The 18,951-nt window shown below is 40.7% G+C and overlaps 1 protein-coding gene across 1 annotated transcript in view; it reads right to left on the reverse strand.

The window, feature by feature from the left end:
* The window catches only part of IL12RB2 (interleukin 12 receptor subunit beta 2), a 97,068-nt gene that overhangs the window by 51,541 nt on the left and 26,576 nt on the right, over nucleotides 1-18,951 (reverse strand). Inside the window, exons 8-9 of the mRNA XM_017877270.1 lie at nucleotides 14,778-14,857; nucleotides 2,907-3,126 (exon numbers count right to left, since the gene is read on the reverse strand). Of these exons, the coding sequence (XP_017732759.1) occupies nucleotides 2,907-3,126; nucleotides 14,778-14,857 (300 nt within the window). The remainder of the gene's footprint in view (nucleotides 1-2,906; nucleotides 3,127-14,777; nucleotides 14,858-18,951) is intronic.

Here is an 18,951-nt window from a genome sequence, read left to right on the forward strand (position 1 = left end):
AGAACCACAGAATTCACTTTAAAATTACATACGCAGTACTTAGCCACTGAAGAACAAATTTTAAATATAAAAGCAAAAGGGAATAAAAATAACTTGTAATTCCAGATGTAGAGATGATCTCTGTTAACATTTCCATCTATATTCAACTAGACATTTTTTTTAAATTTTACCCTTCAAAAAGTACATGCTGATGTAAATGTTTATTTATTTATTTACTTTTGAGATAGAGTCTCACTTTGTCACCCAGGCTGGAGTGCAGTGGCGCGATCACATTTCACTGCAATCTCAACCTCCTGGCCTCAAGAGATCCTTCCACCTTATCCTCCCAAGTAGTGCAACCACTGGCGTGAGCCACCACAGCTGGCTCTTCTTCTTCTTTTTATTTTTTGTATCTTTTTCCTTATGTTGGCCAGGCTGGTCTCAAACTTTTGGGCTCAAGCAATCCTCCCACCTTGCCCTCCCAAAGTGCTGGGATTAGAGGTACGAGTCACTGCACTGGGTGTGAATATATATTTAAAATGGCATCATCTCATATACACTTTTAAAATCTTACTTTTTCACTTCTAATGTGTATCTGTCCATGTCAATAGAAAACATAGCTGCAACATCCCTTTAATGTTGGTGTAGCATTAAGGCAGGTGAGGGTCATGATGAGTTTAACGAGTCCATTCTTAACTATTATACACTTAGGTTGTTTATGGTGTTTCACTATTTCAAACAATTTTTCAGCAAACATCTTTGTGCTTACATTTTTAAGCACTTACCCTATGATATGCTGAGTATACATTTCTAAGGCTAAAATGTCCTGGTCAAAAGATACAAGTTTACATTTAAAGTTTGTTATGTATTGCCAAGTTGCTCCCCAGTAAGTTGTACCAATTTACACACTCACTAGCATGTACAAGAGTATCATCTTCCCCACACCCTCACCAACATGGATATGTTCATTCTACCTACTCTTTCTCAGTCTGATTTGGTTTTTCAGGTTTTCTCAAAATTTGTATCTCATTGATTGCTAGTTAGGCTAAACATATTTTCATATCTTTGTTGCTCCCTTTTATACTTCTTTTTGAGTTACCTGTTCATATCCCCTAGTTTTATACTTGAAAAAGTTATATAAATATACACTTAAAGATATAGATATATAGAAATCAACCCTCTCTCTGCTAAAAATGTGACATACAGTTTTCTTAAATTGCTATTTGTATTTTAAAACTTTATTTATGGTGTCTTTTAAAAAATCTATTTTACTATGCATAAAGTTGAAGTGTTTTTTTCTATAGTTAATATTTTTTTTTCCTTCAAGCTTCCTGCCTTAGGTGTCTTCCCCACATGAGACAGAGATTACCAGTTGCCTACAAACACCTTCTCCTCATCTTTTTAGCATGGGAACATTGCTGCCTTAATATATTTTTGAGCCTCCTTTGCAGCTGGGTGTGACCAGGTGACCAGTGGGCTGATGAATGCAAGTGTTGTTGTGAGCCCTGGGGTAAAGCTCCTTAAAAGTAAGGGCTGAACCCTTCTTTTCCTTTTCTGCTGTCTAGAAGGAAATAGCTAGAGCCTTGGCAGCCATCTTGGACCATTTCCATCATGAGGATGAAAGCCAAACTTGGCAGAGGGAACAGAAAGAAGGAGCCTAGAGTCCTGATGGCATCATGAGGCTGTCACACCAGCCCTAGGCTGTCTATCTTTGGACTTCTCTTTTTTTGAGAGGATAAATAAGTTCCTATAGTCAGGCCTTTGGTAAGAACAACCCTAATCCCAAGAGAAATTCCTAACTCATACACCAACCCAAGGTTATATGTATATAATATACATATACTGTTTACATGTATATATACGTTAATACTTATCTGTATTTTTGTCTAAGTATTGTATCTAATACTTTATTTCTATGTGTACAGATGTATGACTGAAAAGATATATAACCAAGATTTAACAGTGTATGTTAAATAATAGCATTTTGGTAGACTTTTTCAAAATGAAGATTGCTAAACCCACTGGTAGATAAAATTATTAAACTGAATTTTAGGAGGGGATCTAATTACAGAGTTTTACTCTATTAGGCATTTTTTGAAGTTAGGCCAATGAACTTGACATGGAATTCTTTTATAATACAGATCTTGAGAAATAGGATTAATATCAATTTCCTTGCCTAATTGTGAGCTTTTATCCTAAGAAGTTAATTTTCAGAGGATATGACTATAAAATGTGAGACTCTACATCTAGTTGGGAATTTTCTGATAAAGGTAATTGGATACGTGTCTAAACTTGTGCAATAAAGGGCTGTGGTAAAACAAAATTTTACTATAGTTTCATTAAAGTCAGAATTTCAATATTATTGGTTGTATTTATTTATCTGTTTTTGATGAAAGGGGTCTCACTGTGAGGCTCAGACTGGTGTGGAACTCCTGGGCTTAAGCAATCCTCCCACCTCATACTCCTAAGTAGCTGGGACCATAGGTACACACCACCATCCCCACCTTTGGTTTTAAAATAGGTTTTGACTGTAGGTGTAAAATGTTTCCTTAAACTCAACACATATTACTCCTACTTCTATAAAAGCTAGTTAGATATTGGTGTTCAATTTAATGTAACTAGTATTTCCTTAACTACAACATATTAAATACCTGCTATGTATTAATATTTAGTTTCAAAATGACCTATGAGACAGGCAATATAATTCCTATTTTAGAGAGGAGGACGTTGAAGCTCAGAGGTGTTCATTCACTTGTCCGAGGTTACTCATAGGCTGACTGGAAAAAAAAAAAGCTTCTGAAAGCTGTTGACTCCAAAGCCTGAATTCCTGGCTACTCATTTTAGACCCTAGGTTAGGCCTCCAGGAGATAAGAGATGAGTAAGACACAGTTTTCCACAGGCAATGTTAAAGAAAAATTAGAACTTACCTGCCTCACACAGGTTCATTATGTTAATACGAGTGGGCAGAGAACTGCCTTTTGAATTTGCTGCAGACACAGCCACAGCCCAATTTCCGGTTCTAGAAATGACTGTGGTCCAGGAGGTGTGTCCTGTGATGTTCTGTGTCATAACTTTCCCTCCTGTCAGCTCCTGCAAGGTCACCTGATAGTGGAGAATTTTTCCTCTTGCCTCTGAGACACTCAGATTCTGCAACAAGACACATTTATTCACTATTTACTCCCAGACAAGATCACTGAGGCTCTGTGCCTGGACCTCATGGATACAGAGGTACCAGGCAGCTATAGCCGAGTGACCTTTTTATTCATATCATCTCATGTTCCCCGCTATACACTTTTATGCAACACCTACCTTCCCCTCCCTGCCATTTAGTAAATAAAAAATCAGTTAATGTTTTTAAAAGATAATTCTTAAGAACACATTGATTTTCTTTTTTGCTTTAAAATGAAACTTACTAATAGTAGACAACTTGGTCACATCCAATAGAACAAGTGTAGACTCTCAACTCAGAAGATCTGGATTTGAGTTCCAGCTCTACTGTTTACACAGCCCAAGGGCAAGGCACTCAGCCTCCCTGAGTCTCCATTTCTAAATCTGCAAATCTCACACACACATAACCTTTTCTACAGGAAGTGCACTGCTGCTCAAGACATCAAACAGAAGATTTTCAAGAGCTAAACTAGTAAAATCTTCATTTAGTGAATTGAATTAGCCATCTGTGCTAGGAAACTAAGACACTGTTCATAAACGTGTGACTAACAACATTTGGAACTGCAAAAATTCCAATTGAGATCATTTGGGAGCAATCCCAGAAAGTAAGCAGAGAACTAATTATTTGTATTATAACCCTGTTTTGACAAGGACCATGGGAAACGGAAGCATAGAATACGGAGAGTTGTCAAGTCTAGCACTGGCGGTGCCCATCCATGCCTAATACAAGTAGAGGAAGGCTTTCTCCCCAGATTCAAGTGCTACAGTTTTCTTTGCAAGGCTGTCCCTTCCATGGGTGGGGGGCCTCCAGCTGCCTTTGCTGAAAGACACACTGTAGTCAGCAAATGCCCCTTGCTTGGGTTCCTGCTCACCAAGCACTCTTCTGATAATTTGGTTTCCTTTGTCATTTATCTGTCAGGAAAGGCTGGGCTAACATGAACATCTGGTTCACTTATAATTTGTATTTTTCACTTTAAGTGAATAAATTGGCCTTCTGATTATAATTTGGCTTCTGAAACAATTAGCATACTGGGAGAGAATGTTCCAACCTGCTGACTCAAGCCTTCTGGTTGGCCCCACAGCTGCATTTCTTGCTGAAACTAGTCCATGAGCATCTAGTTTTTATATTTCCATTTCTGGAAGCTTGGTTAATGCAGGTCCATTCTGGTGACCCTTCTGGATCCAAAAGGTCCAAAACTAGATCTTAAACCATGGTCAGTGTACCAGGTGGATGTCATGTTGCTGTGGGCCCTTTTGTGTGGACATTCTGCTTTCCCTAAAATCAGCATTTCAAACATCTATCGCTGCTGATCTCATAGGTCTGTTGTATGGATTAGAATAAGCAAATGCTTTTTAGAGTAGGATGTTCTAAACTATTATTATTAAATATGCCCTTTGTCAGAGGAGAAAAACAATAAATTAAAGCAGATACTGGCAAGGGAAGACCATCCCCTCAGCTATCTCTCACTCCATCCTTCCCTATCTGTCTCTTCTGCAAGGCCAGAGATAGGACTATTACCTCCATTCACACCCCAAGTTTTCCAACCCTAAGGTACTTCCCAAGAGTTAACTGAGCTCACAGAACTCTTCTTTTTGGTCAGGGACCCAACAGGCTTCAGTCCCATGCTAACATTGCAAACCAGTCTTACTATCTCCCTCCCACTGTTCTTCATAGACATCCCAGAAATCTCAATTAATATAATAGTAAAGTGCTGAAGGAAGGGGTGAAATGTTATCTTGGATCCAGTGATTATGCATAGTGACTGCTGTGAAAATCTAGCTGATCACAGCAGTCTAGTAAATAGGGGTGTGGCTCTGACGGATCATGAAGATTTCCAGAGGGCATGGACCCAGACTCTTACATTTCCCTTTCATCCCGTATTTTAGAGTTGAAAGTATCAACGGAAAGGTGGGAGTGGGATGGAAGTAGTTGGACAAGTAAATATGGTATCCCATGGGTTAGGCTGATACAAGATGTCAAACTCAATTTTTGGAATAAAGATTATCCTTTCTTAGGTAATTGGTCTCCTTAATCAAAATGAAAAACAAGCCTAACTGGTCCAACAGGGTCCATGGAACAAAAAACTTCAATGAGCCAGTAGGAAAACAGATATTTAGCCACTTATTCTCCTGAAGCAACTGAAAACAGTATAATCAGTTCAGGGTTTTTTTTTTGTTTGTTTTTTTGGGGGGGCAACATAAAGTTTACAAATGGTGTATGTATTCCATCACTCCTGGATTATGCCTTGCCCTGATGGAAGGGAATATCAAGGAACCACCAAACTGGAAGTGAATCTACAGATTAACAATTAATTCAATGATTCATTTTATAAGTGGGAAAACAGGGGCCCAGGGACATGAAGTGACTTGCTTAAGGCCATTCAATGGACAGACGAAGAAGGTAGGCGCAGAATCCAGAGCTCTCGACTTCTAGGCCAGTGTTCCCTCTGTTATGACGTGCTGCTCCCTATTTAGACAAGCCTGAGACAATGAATGGTAGGAGTGGGCAGCCGCGTTTCATAGTTGAAATTCCCAGCTACCCTTGCAGCCCAAATTGCAGAGCAACTTCTCTAACTGTGATGTTTGATACATTCTGACATGCAGCACGAACAGGCACACGAGTTCATCAGTTTGGGGAGGGTGGAGACCGAGAATCTCTTTTTTCCCAGAGTTAGCAGGTTCTGAGTCACAGGAGACAAGCTGTGAGCTCAGAAGGACTGCAGACTGCAGGAGCCCGCCGACTCTTCCCAGATCAACTTATTTGTATGCTGGTGCTGCTGGTTTGGGTGAATGATAAAGGAAAGACCAACATTCATTGGGCTATACCATGAGCCAGGAGCTTTATTTCTAATGTCCCATTTAGTCCTTGTAACTTTCCATTCTGATTCGGAGGATGTTGAAGCTTGGGGAAGTTAAGGAATTGTTTCAAGTAGCCCCACAGAAAAGTAATATGAGATTTTTGAGTGCCCTCTGGTGGATGTGAGAGCGGTGTGCAGTATCCAGAACGTGTCTGGCATCCCTGGGAGTGTCTCCAAGACCTGTCACCTCTCGTACCTTCTCTGGCAGTGCTGAGAATGGTCTCAGGCTAGTGTTCCTACTGTCATTGTCCCCTTCTCCTATTGGTAAGAGTATGCTATAAAAGAACCACAGTCCCATTGCCTCTCTCCTTCAGTTTTCTTTCTGCTCTGTCCTGTGGGAAATGATTTAAATTTATTATGGAAAGCCTTTCTGACTTGGCTTTGTCTGAGAACTGAAGAGTGAACAGCTCTCTCAGTAAACCTACTGTAAGAGTTCTGCTGCCTGAAAAGCTTTCAGCATTAAAACATGGTACATGTAATCCATGACAGGACAAAATCTGACACATTTCAGAATGCAATGCATCTGTTTTTATTTTAATTAAAGATCTATTGGAGGAGGGGTGTCTCCATGAATTGGTAAATCATTTCTTCTTAAGATTTAAAAAACTTACTGAACTTCTCATAAAGTAATGCTCTACTCCTGAACTTCCCTTGATGCAAATAATAAAGAAAAAAATCTGTTAGCGCTTAGCCTATATCAAAGAAGAGGGCCTATAATCTAGACCATAGAAAGCTGGGCGAATCTGAACACTATTAATCACAGCTTTTCTTTCTTTTGATTCTGGCTTTGGAATACTGCTGACTTTGATTTTTTTCTTATTAGAGCAGATCTTTGCTTTCTTGCTCTACCACATAGCAGCTGTATGACCTTGGGCAAATTATTTTCCCTCTTTGAGCCTCAGTGCCCTTATTTATAAAATAAGGTACTGTCATGTGCAGTGTAGGCTTATTGGAGCATTCAATGAGTTAAGGGAGGTAAACTGTTTTAAAGAATGCTTGGCACATGTTAAGATTCTTGGCGACTTCCCTTCTTTCAGTTACTCTAAAGTAATATAAAAATATCATGATTGGCACTTTTGCAACATACTTACATGACTCTTCTACCAGTCTCTGAAGAGCTAAATCATCTTGACTCTTGGCTTACTCTTCAGTTCTATATGGAAGTCTCACCAATGCCATTCAGTTGGTTACAAAATACACGTAATTTGTAAGTTTTTGTGGGCATCTTGATTTTAAAACTCATGACTGCCTTCTGCAACCCCAGTCCAAATGAAGAAGTGATTCAAAAGACAACCCTCGGCCGTGCACAGTGGCTCACACCTGTAATCCCAGCACTTTGGGAGGCCGAGGTGGGTAAATCACTTGAAGTCAGGAGTTCAAGACTAGCTCACCCACCATGGTAAAACCCCGTTTCTACTAAAAATACAAAAAAATAGCTGAGCATAATGATGCATGCCTATAATCACAGTCACTCAAGAGGCTGAGGTGGGAGAATTGCTTGAACCCAGGAGGCAGAGGTTGCAGTGAGCTAATATCGCACCATTGCACTCCAACCTGGGTGACAGAGAACCTGTCTCAAAAAAAGAAAAAAAAAAAGACAACTCTCACCTGGACATTTAAAAAAACACTCCATTGAAATTGTCTATCTAAGGATCTATTTTCCCACTAGCACCCTCAATGTCATGCACAATGTTTGCCTCATAACAATAGCTTAACACTTTTCACAACGATTTCATTAATCTTCACAACAACTTCACATGATCTGCACTTTACTCATGAGTAAAATAAGTAACGGAGAGTTTAAGCACTTTGCCCAAGAACACCCAGCCAATAAGTAGTGAAGCTGGAACTCAAACCCAGGTGACACAACTCTACCAAGGGGTGAACTCTTAACTGCTGGACCATGCTAGCCCTTCCTAGATACTCCCCAGTGTTCTGCAATACTGAACTGACTTAACTGATAGTCAGACCTCTTGGTGGTGATCCTGGCATAATGATTTCTATCTTGTTTGACAGCTAGAAAAACAGAAAAACAAGAGAAACTTTCATGAAAGCAAAACTTTAAAATGCCCTTCCCATCTCTTCTTTCTATCTTCTGTTAATTGTTGGCTACCTACTCTCTTATTTTTTTGCACTGGCCACATTCTGCTATCCAATCAAAATTCCCTACTTTCAGCTGGCATAATATGTTTGACTAGTAAGTAAGGAAAAGCAGCCCTTTCTTTCCAAAAATATCTTTGGAAATGCTGTGCCTGCCTGTGACAGGCCAGGATTGGGAAGGGGGAGATAGAGTTGAATATTGCAACAAAACAATCTAAATTGTACCATCTGCTGCTTTTGTATTTAAATATTGATTCTGAGATTGGATAGCTCCTATAATTATTTAAATGCCCCAAGCTCCTGGCAGCCAATCCTCACTAGGGATTTACAATAGACCTTTGTCCTACATCAATATAAATCAGGTCCCAAATAATACTTTCCACTTTTAACAAGGCTTTTTCATATTAGGAGGCCAAAGAATTCATCACTTCAGTGCAATGTGATATAGGTTGGAATATTCTGCATATGAGAGAGAAATACAAGGAGAAAGAGACAAGCGAATGTACTAATAAGCTGTTCCTTGCACAACAGTGTCTCTAAGGCTGTGCCGTAAATTGGTATACGGGGCTTGCTTATCTTCTCTTTCTTTCCATATTCTGTGGTTTGAGGGTAGCTGTTTGTCAAAATGAATTACCTCGTATTACAAATAAAAAACACTAAATATTTTCCCCACTTTTGGAACCAAGAGTGTTCTTTCTTTCTTTTCTTTTATTTTTTTGAAATGGAGTCTCACACTGTCATCCAGGCTGGAGTGCAGTGGCATGATCTTGGCTCACTGCAACAACTCTGCTTCCTGGGTTCAAGGGATTCTCCTGCCTCAGCCTCTTGAGTAGCTGGAATTATAACTGTATGCCACCATGCCTGGCTAATATTTTTGTATTTTTAATAGAGACAGGGTTTGGCTGGTCTCAAACTCCTGAGCTCAGGTGATTCTCCCACCTTGGCCTCCCAAAGTGCTGAGATTACAGGCATAAGCCACCATGCCTGGCCTGAGTTTTCTTAACTCTCTGTATTGCTCTCAAAACACAGGAGCTGTGCTGTTGAATATAGGAGGGAGCCCCTAGCTGTAGGAAGTCATGGAGCCCTTGAAACATGGCTAGTCCGAGCCAAAATGTGCTACTGTCTGGAGAGTGAAGTCTTAAGCAATGTGCCCGTACTGGCACTTAGTAGACACACCAGTTTTTGAAGACTAGGTAGGATAAAAAGGTTATAAAATATCTAAATAATTTTAAAAACTGATTACATGGTGAAATGACAATGTTCTGGATCTACTGGATTAGATAAAATGTATTATTAGGCCGAGAGCCGTTGCTCATGCCTGTAATCCCAGCTCTTGGGGAGGCTGAGGAGGGAAGATCACTTGAGGCCAGGAGTTTGAGACCAGTCTGGTCAACATGACAAAATCTCATCTCTACTAAAAATATAAAAATTAGCCAGGCGTGGTGGCATACACCTGTAATCCGAGCTACCTGGGAGGCTAAGGCACGAGAATCACTTGAACTTAGGGGGTGGAGGTTGCAGTGAGCCAAGATCACACCACTGCACTCCAGCCTGAGCAACAGAGGGAGACTCTATCTCAAAAAAAAAAAAAAAAAAAAAATTATTAAAATTAATTTCACCTGTTTCTCTTTACATTTTAAAATTTGGCTACATAAAAAATTTTAAATCATGCATGTGGCTCACATTTGTGGCTTGTGGATATTTCCATGGAACAGTGCTTCACTAAAGTAATCCTTTCCATGCCAAATCCATAGAGGCGTCCCTCTCTGATTGCTCACCACTCCCCGGCTCCACTAGGCGAGCTCAACCATCATCCCTCCAGTTGAACCTGGAACTGCTCCCTAACACCCAAGTGTCCTCAGCATCCTGCTCCTACTCCTGTCCTCTTGCTGGACTCTGAGCTCCAGGACATGAGGACTGGATTTGTCTTGTTCACTTTCATATCCCAGCTATGCAGTACAGTGTCTAATACTAAAGAGGAGCTTTCATGTATTTCTTTGAGTGAAGGAATGAGCTTAACATGAGTATTTCTCTTCCAGACTCACGGCCTCAAACAAATTTCAAAAGTTTGTTTTGAAACAAGATATCATGATAACGAGAGGACGCTAAAGAAATTAAGAGAGGAAACTAGAAAGGCTAATGTGGCTTTACCTGGTTCTCATATCTTTTTCATATATATATGAAAGGTGGTTTTCTTCTAAAAATATACATGCTGTTTTGACTAGAAAAGAAGTATATGAGAATCACGGATTGAGATAATCAAGGAAAGGATACAGTGTAAAACAGCACAGAAGGAGAGGAGAAAGGAAGTTTGAGGCAGAGGATTGCTAAAAACCCCCTTTTGTAAAGGGGCCTAATCCAACCCTGGGGCTGTTTGTAATCAAGCAACATTTTTTACCTTTATTGCATTTATGGTTTTAACAATACCCAGGTGTTTTTGTTTCATTTCATAGATTAGGCTGTACTTTTGGCTTCAACATTGAAAGTATTTTCCTCTCAAAAATAGCTATGGGCCAGGTGTGGTGGCTCACGCCCGTAGTCCCGGCATTTTGGGAGGTTGAGGTGGGCAGATTACTTGAACCCAGGAGTTCATGACCAGCCTGGGCAACATGGTGAAACCCTGTCTCTGTGACAAACAAAAATTAGCTGGGCATGGTGATGCATGCCTGTAGTCTCAGCTACTTGGGAGGCTGAGGTGGGAGGATCACGTGAGCACAGGAGGTGAAGGCTGTAGTGAGCCGAGATTGTGCCACCGCACTTCAGCCTGGGGGACAGAATGAGACCCTGTCTCAAAAAAAAAAAGCTATGATTTTAAAAGTAGTACAAGATATTTTTGAGGAAATGGTACTTTCGGGAGAAACTAAGGCATGGGCAAAGAAGTGACAAACCATAACAAAGCAAAGGTCTCCTTCACCAATATCCTCACACACTGACACATGCTCCCATTCATACACACACACTCACATACCTACACATTCACACCCTACTCACATATGCCCACACTCCCACACCTTCCACACACTCACACACATCCTCACACTCACATGCATTCACACCCACACTCACACACATACTCCCACCCCAACCCCCTGGGGCTGCACCCTATCAGCACGGGGTTGTTCTCTAATGTAAACATCCTACAAAAGTGAAAGGCCATCTCACATTTCCTCATATGCAAGAGAAATGTGCTCTCACTTTATTCACAGACAAATGGGGTTTTACTTGGGGCTTCCTTTGATGCCAATGCATGAAATTTCCTTCTTTGCAGTGGTGGGTGTTTCTTGCATTTGGTTTCCCAGAGTTGCTCAAAGGAAGAAAAAAAAAAAAAAAAAAAACCACCACACATGCTCTTGCTGCCTTTCCCCAGTGAGGTATGACTTGGGCCCTGTCACAAAGCGATCTGGCTGCAGAGTTTTCCTTCTAGCCTGACACTTAGATGAGTCCCTTGTACCATGGCATTCCCTTGAATTCCCAAGCCTGCCTGAGAGTGGCATGAGGAATCCCTGTTAGAGGCTGGGATAAGAGCGAACTCAAATCACCTGAAATCCCCTCACTGGAAATCACCTCTTGAAACCTCAGTTTCCATGTTTTAAACTGTGGGGTGAGACTATATGACAGTTAAATCCCTTTGGCTCTAGAGGTCTATAACTCTGTGGTCTATAACTCAGGACTGCTCAGTAACTCTGGTCAGTGTTTCCATTCCCACCCCTAGTTGAGTCACCTGTTCGGGGCCATTAAAGAAGCCCAGGTTTGACAGAAAAGGACTTAATCCTGTGACAATTTAGGACTGGATCCAACTTTCCTTAGGGAGCCTCTTAGACTAGAGAGTCACTGAAGGTTTTGAGGTTGGCTTGTGATGACCACCATCTGACATCAAGTTATAGAAGCTTCTAGTGCTTACCTTTTTGCCCTTTCTCTCCCTTCCTTCCTTCCTTCCTTCCTTCCTTCCTTCCTTCCTTCCTTCCTTCCTTCCTTCCATGTCTTGCTCTGTCACCCAGGCTGGAGTACTGTGGCATGATCTCAGTTCACTGCAACCTCTGCCTCCCGGGTTCAAGGGATTCTCCTGCTTCATTCTCCCAAGTAGCTGAGATTACAGGTGGGCATCACCACACCCAGCTAATTTTTTTGTATTTTGGTAGAAACAGGGTTTCACCATGTTGGCCAGGATGGTCTCAAACTCCTGGACTTAAGTGATCTGCCCACCTCGACCTCCCAAAGTGCTGGGATTATGGGTGTGAGCCATTGCACCTGGCCCTTTTTGGTTTCTTATTATAAGCCAGTTACAACTCCAAGCATCCTTCTTGGGCCCACAGTTCTGTCTACACAAAAGGAAACATTTTCTAAACAATAAGAGATGTTCAACCATGGCATGGGCAGACTACAAAGTGAGATTCTTCCTGTCCCAGAATGTCCCCACTGAGACATCTGCCTGTCCTGGCAGGAGTAGGAACCATGTTTATAATGAAAGGAAGGCTGAACTAGAAGAGCTTTGAAGTCCCTCCAAATTCTAAGACCTCATTATAGAACCTAAACCTTGTGAAGACAGAAATAAAATCAAGGCAGCAGAGAAGAAATCGCATACTCACATTTACCAAGCATCACTTGTGGCCAACTCATACTTATTTTGACTTCACTCTGGTGCTGTTTTCAGAGAACCATGATGATGTCCGCTATAAACTCTGTTACAGTGAGAAGCACGCAGGCATGGAGCTTTCACCATTAGGATAAACATGCATCATGCAGCACCGTTGAATTTTACACTGGTGGCCCTCATGATTTTTACATTTGTGTCCTCTCATTTGCTGATCCCCACAATGGTCTTGTCAGCTTTGCAGATACTGGTATCATTACCCTCATTCTACTGAGACAAACCCTTGAGTTGAGAGGCGTGGAATAGATTAACGCGTAGCATATCTTTCCAGATCACTGTTGAGGACATTTTTGGAGGAGAAACCTTTACATGAGAGGAGGAATTTTGGTTTTAACCAGTCACTTGCTCGTGGAAAGGAAATAAATTAGACTAGGTTCTTCTATAATATTCACAAATTATGACTGTTCTAAATGTCCTGCTTTGAGAATTGTCTTGCTATTAAAAGTAGATTCATTTCAAAATAAATTTTGAGCTGCAGTGTTGGTTTCAAAGTGAAGAGCTTGATCATGATTCACCAGGCTATTTATAGTAGTCTCCTCTTATACCAGACATTTTATGTATGTATGAGAGAGACAGGGAGGAGAAAGAAGAAATAACTCATTTCTTAAAACCGAAGAAGAGTGCAGTGATCAAAACCCATTGTGTGAGCCCCATCAGAGGACTTGATAATTGTTATTCTTACTCTTCTGGTTTTGTGCTCATTCAGATTCATAATTCCAAAACTTCCTATCCTTAACTGGAAGAGCTGTAGTGAAGAGGATGTGAGTTCTGAGAAATAAAGAGTGCAGTTCACCTGGAAACCTCTTACGAGTATGCCAATCAGTAGCTCAATTCGAATCGCACAGCATTTCCCTTCAACAAAGATGAGTCATGATGCAGCAGTTCTGGATAAGGTTTCAGTCTCGGGTCTGTGCTTAGTAGCTGGGTGACTTTGGGCAAGAACTTCCTCTCTTTCCTCTCTCTGATACTCATTTTTTCATTCATTCATTCATTTGTTTTCTCATTTACTGGTAAGTGGGTATACCAGTACTTACCTCAGGGGGTTTTTGTGAGGATTAAATAAAATGGCAATGCCAGCTTTCAGTGCTTTGTGAAACTTTCACATCCTATGATAATGTCAGGCTTCACTGTGTTCTGGAAAGTTGTCTAATTTACTACTGTTTTACTACCATTCCTGAGGAAGGGCTGCTTTCTAGTCCTGTTTGTATGATTTTCTTTTTTTTTTTTTTGAAATGGGGTCTTGCTCTGTCACACAGGCTCGAGTGCAGTGACATGATCTTGGCTCACTGCAACCCCTGCCTCCCGGGTTCAAGGGATTGTTATGCCTCAGCCTCCCCAGTAACTGGGATTACAGGTGCACGCCACCATGCCCGGCTAATTTTTGTATTTTTAGTAGAGACGGGGTTTCGCCATGCTGGCCAGACTGGTCTCTAACCGCTGACCTCAAGTGACCTGCCTGCCTTGGCCTCCCAAAGTGCTGGGATTACAGGCGTGAGCCAGTGCACCTGGCCTGTTTGTATTACTTTCTACCACTCTTACTATTCCTAAAGTAGGGCAGCTTTCTTTCCTCCTTCTCCGTCTTCAATGACCTAAAAAACAGTATTAAATATCCACATCCACAGCTTTTTCATCTTTTGTTCCCCAAAGAGTGAATCAGTGAAGTGACATGGCCACTGCTGGACATATTTATGTAGGAGAGACGGGGGTGGGCAGAAAGGGGACAACAGTCAGAAGAGATGATGCAGTTGGGGTCAGAGGGTGGAAATGCCAGGAATGGAAAGAGACCTTGATCTCATAGGAAGCGGGATTGAAATGATGTGACTGTGTGGAAGAAGGAACTCAGCTCTCACCCCTATCCACCAAAGGCACATGACACTGTGGTATGTCATGAATATGTCTGAGAAAATGAGGTCTAGCAAAGTCATTGAAGCCTCATATAAAAGCCACTATGCAAATAGGTCTTTTTCTGCCTTGAAACTAATATTATTCCCTTGAGTTTTAAGTTGACACTTAAAACTTACCTTCCAGAAAAGAGAAATCCGTTGTCTACTGTAGTCAATGTGTCGTTTCATGTACCAGACATCTAACATCCCAGTAGGCTCTGTTTCAAAGGAGAAAAAAAGACGTATTTTCATATATTTACTCAGTAGAAAAGCTTTGAAAGTTAGCTGGTCATTCAGCAAACAATTCTGGAAGAGTGGAATTAGAGGATAACTGCAATTATTTGTGTGTGTCCCAGTATTTTTTTTTTTCTTGTTTAACAATGAACATATGTATCTTTGGCCAAAAGTTAGAAAACAAGGTTACCTTAAAACAAATTAAAAAAAAAAATGGTAATTTGTTTCTTAACTTACTTTTCTTCTTTTCTTTTCTTTTCTTTCTTTTTTTTTTTGACAGGATCTCACTCTGTTGCCCAGGCTGGAATGCAGTGGCACGATCTCGGCTTACTGCAACCTCCACCTCCTAGGCTCAAGCAATCTTCCTGCCTCAGCCTCTTGCGTAGCTGGGATTACAGACGGCGCCATCAGGCCTGGCTAATTTCTGTATTTTTTGTACAGACAGGATTTCATCATTTTGCCTAGGCTGGTCTCGGACTTCTGAGCTCAAGCAATCCACCCACCTTGGCCTCCCAAAGTGCTAGGATTACATAGGCAGGAGCCACCGCACCTTGCCTTAACTTACTCTTAAAACGTGTTATTAAAATAACCTGAGGAAAGTACATGTGGCTTTAGCACCATAAGACAGAGCAAAAAATAAAAATAAAGTTTATGTGGTTCTTTTTTTTTGTTTTACTAGAATGCAGAAAGAATTCTCAACAGAGAAGATATAACTCATATAGAAAACACTTTTGGTTTGTAAAATACACTAATATAAATTACAAACCTTGTGTTCATCTCCATTCCTAGACTTATCATGTTATAGTATAATTATTTGGTTTGTGATCATTAGACAATGATCGACTTAAAGGGAAGTCGTATTTCATTTAATATGCCACATACCCTAGAATATAATAGGCTCCTAATAATTGTTAAATAATGAATGAACAAATCATGTGATATTATCTATTTAATGCCAAAACACAGGCTGAACTGATTAAATAAATAACCACCAATCTGTAAGACAATGGTCAAATATGGCCCAACTTAATTTCAACCAAATATATTGCAAAGAGACTAAATAATCAACTCCTGTGTGTATGTGTGAGTGTGAGTGTGTGTGTGCATGAGTTCACGCTCACGTGAGTGAGTGAAGTCATTTTGTTTTCCCTACCATTAAGTCACTTAGATTTGTTTTGATTTACAGCCAGGAGTGGAACCAATAGAAACAACAACTCCTGAAAACAGGCTTCAGCTGCACCAAGCTAATTTCCTCAACAGTGAAACTTACAGTGTATTTGAGGGGAGGCTGCACTGGGGTTTTTTCTAGGTTAGAAAGTTCCATCTAACCAGATGGAAATTTCTAGAAAATTAAGTCCCACCACCTGGATAACAGGAGATAAGAGAAGAGCAAAAGAGAAAGACAGCGTAAGTACCCGCACATAGAGGGCAGGTGCTGTGTGGGTCCATCCATCTCCCGTCCTCCTCAAACCCACGATGCAGCTTCAGTGCAGTAGTCAGCGTGAGCTTCAGAGCCAGGTCTGCAGGGTAAGCCCAGCTCTGTGACTTTGAACAAATGCTAACCACATCCTTCGGCTAGCTCCCTCATCTGTCAGATGAGGGTGATAATTCCACACATCACAGGGGGCAGAGTGGGAATTTCAGTGGAGCGTGCTGACACGTGGTGAGTGCTCAGCAAGAGTAGCTCTTGTTTTTTCCCGCATTTGAAAACGGAAGTGCTGAAAGGTTAAGGAACTTGCTTAAGGTCCCAGAACTAATCATCAGAGATGCCAGGCTTTGAACACAAATCTGTTTTATCCCAAAGCCCATAGCCTTGCCTCTGCACTGTGCAGGTGCCTGGCTCTGAGAAAGCTGATGGTTTCTCTGTGGTACTTCCATCCCCCATCAGGTGGGCCTTCTTTTTGTTCTATCCTCTTCCTTTGTCACTTCCTTTTCCTGCCTCTCTTGCTCTACTTTCTTTTTTGCTTTTTTTTCTAAACATTCACTTCTTTTCTTTCCTCTCCTTTCCAGTAGTGGTAGTATTTATCTTTGCCGTGAGGACTTAGAGGTAAGAAATGCTTATGTAAAACATTTTGAAAATGCTCTTAATTCTCCAGGAATATGAAGAGTGGCCCAGGAATCAAACCTGGGACTTCTATCTGCTAGCTTAGATGCAAAAAGAAAAAAAGCACAGGCAACAAAGGAAAGGGGATGTGACATTCACTAACCACCTACTGTCAGGTGGTGTCTGGACACTTTATATACATCATCTCATTTAACCCTCACACAATGCAAGGGTGCATATGATTACACCTGCTTTATAGTTGAGGACAAGGAGGCTGGCAAAAGTGAAATGATTTACAAAAGACTTGGGTCTGGTAAATGGCAAAGCTGAGGACTGAAGCCAGGTCTCGCTTTCCCTGAATGCTCTGCTTTTCCCATTATAGTTCACTACATTGACCAAGATTTGAATACTCCACAAACTAGATAATCTGGATATTTGCAGAATCAGGATTTGGAAACCTGGGTGTGCTCAGTGTCAAAGCCAGTTGACTTGTACCACAGCAGTACATGTCTTCAGTTAATTACATATTGGTAAGAAATCTAAAGGCGACACTCACTGACTCATTAAAAATCCACAACCTAACAGATTATTACAGAGCTAAGAATCAAATTCTAGAATTATACTCTTTTCACAAGGTAAATTGCAAGTAAACTGAAACGTTAATGTTGCCCACCTGCAGTGTATACCTCCATAGGAGAGAAATCATTAGTTGAATCTGCATGAGTCTCAAAGTGTAACATTTCATGACCAGGGATGTAAATCATGCTGCTTAAAGCAACACAAGGGCTAATAGGGAGGAGAATCTTTGACACTGAACTGTCACAGAATCACTGAAAGTTCTAACCTCAATGTTATCTAGCAAAATACAGATAAAACTATTACAGGCACATGAGAAAAAAAAAAGACAAAGGCCAATATGTTCAAGTGATTTCAAAAGAAATGGGTACAAATGACTAAACATACAAATATGAGAAATGGAAGTCAGATGAAGCTACTTTGTCTGTAAAGGAAAAAACTGTAGGGTTAAAGTGGAAGAAGCCACTAATATGAAAAAGAGATGATCTTGCCTCAGACTTCACCCAGCAAAAGGAAGAAATCAGATGGAAATTCCCTCCTCTTTGTACCATGAAAACATTCAAACTCCCCCAACCAATTCCCTAACACAGCACTGCTACTGACGTCCTAGTGGATGAATCATCCCCACTTCCATCACAGTCCAACTCCTTAGCTAGAGTTCTGGACCCCACTCCCCCTTCCTTTATCAAAGACTTCTCTCCAGCCATTATCCCCACCTTCCCTGTGTCATTAATTTCTCCTTCTCTGCTGGACCCTTTTCATCCCCTTGCAAATACACTGTATTATCTCAGATCCTAAAAACAAAAGCAACAAAGGATTGTTTGATATCTCTGCTCTTCTTCATATAACTTCTTGAAAAGAGTTCTGAATTGTCATTCCTTCCTTCCAAGATAGGTGTTGAGCTTAGAGGAGAACAAGTGAAGGAGAGAAGGGTTTAGGGACTGTTATTGAATCTCAAACATAACTTTCCTGTTAGTGAAAGTGTCTGATATAAATCTCTTTAGAAAGAAAATAATCATTCATTCTCAAGTCTCAGGCAAAAAGACACAAATATGATGCTTTCAAGTATAGCTAGCTTAGGGATCAGCAAACTATGGCCCACAGACCAAATCTGGCCCTCTGCCTGTTTTAATACATCCTGCAAGCAAGTGGTTTTGATAATGGTTGAAAAGAAATCAAAAGAAGAATCCTTTTTAGTGCCATGTGAAGATTACACAAAATTCCAATTTCAGCCTACATAAATAAAGTTTATTTGGAACACAGCCATGCCTGTTTGTTTAGGTATTGTCAGTGGCTGCTTGCATGTGACAATAGCACATTTAGTAATTGTGACAGATCGTATGATCCGCAAAGCTGAAAATATTTACTATCTGAGCCTGTAGAGAAAACTGCCAATCCTCCATGCCTGACTGTTATCAAATGTTTGCTATCTAAAATAGCCTCTAGTATTTAATTATT

The sequence above is a fragment of the Rhinopithecus bieti genome, unplaced genomic scaffold (assembly GCF_001698545.2).
Source record: "Rhinopithecus bieti isolate Rb0 unplaced genomic scaffold, ASM169854v2 scaffold_6380, whole genome shotgun sequence".
Taxonomy (NCBI): Eukaryota; Metazoa; Chordata; class Mammalia; order Primates; family Cercopithecidae; genus Rhinopithecus; species Rhinopithecus bieti.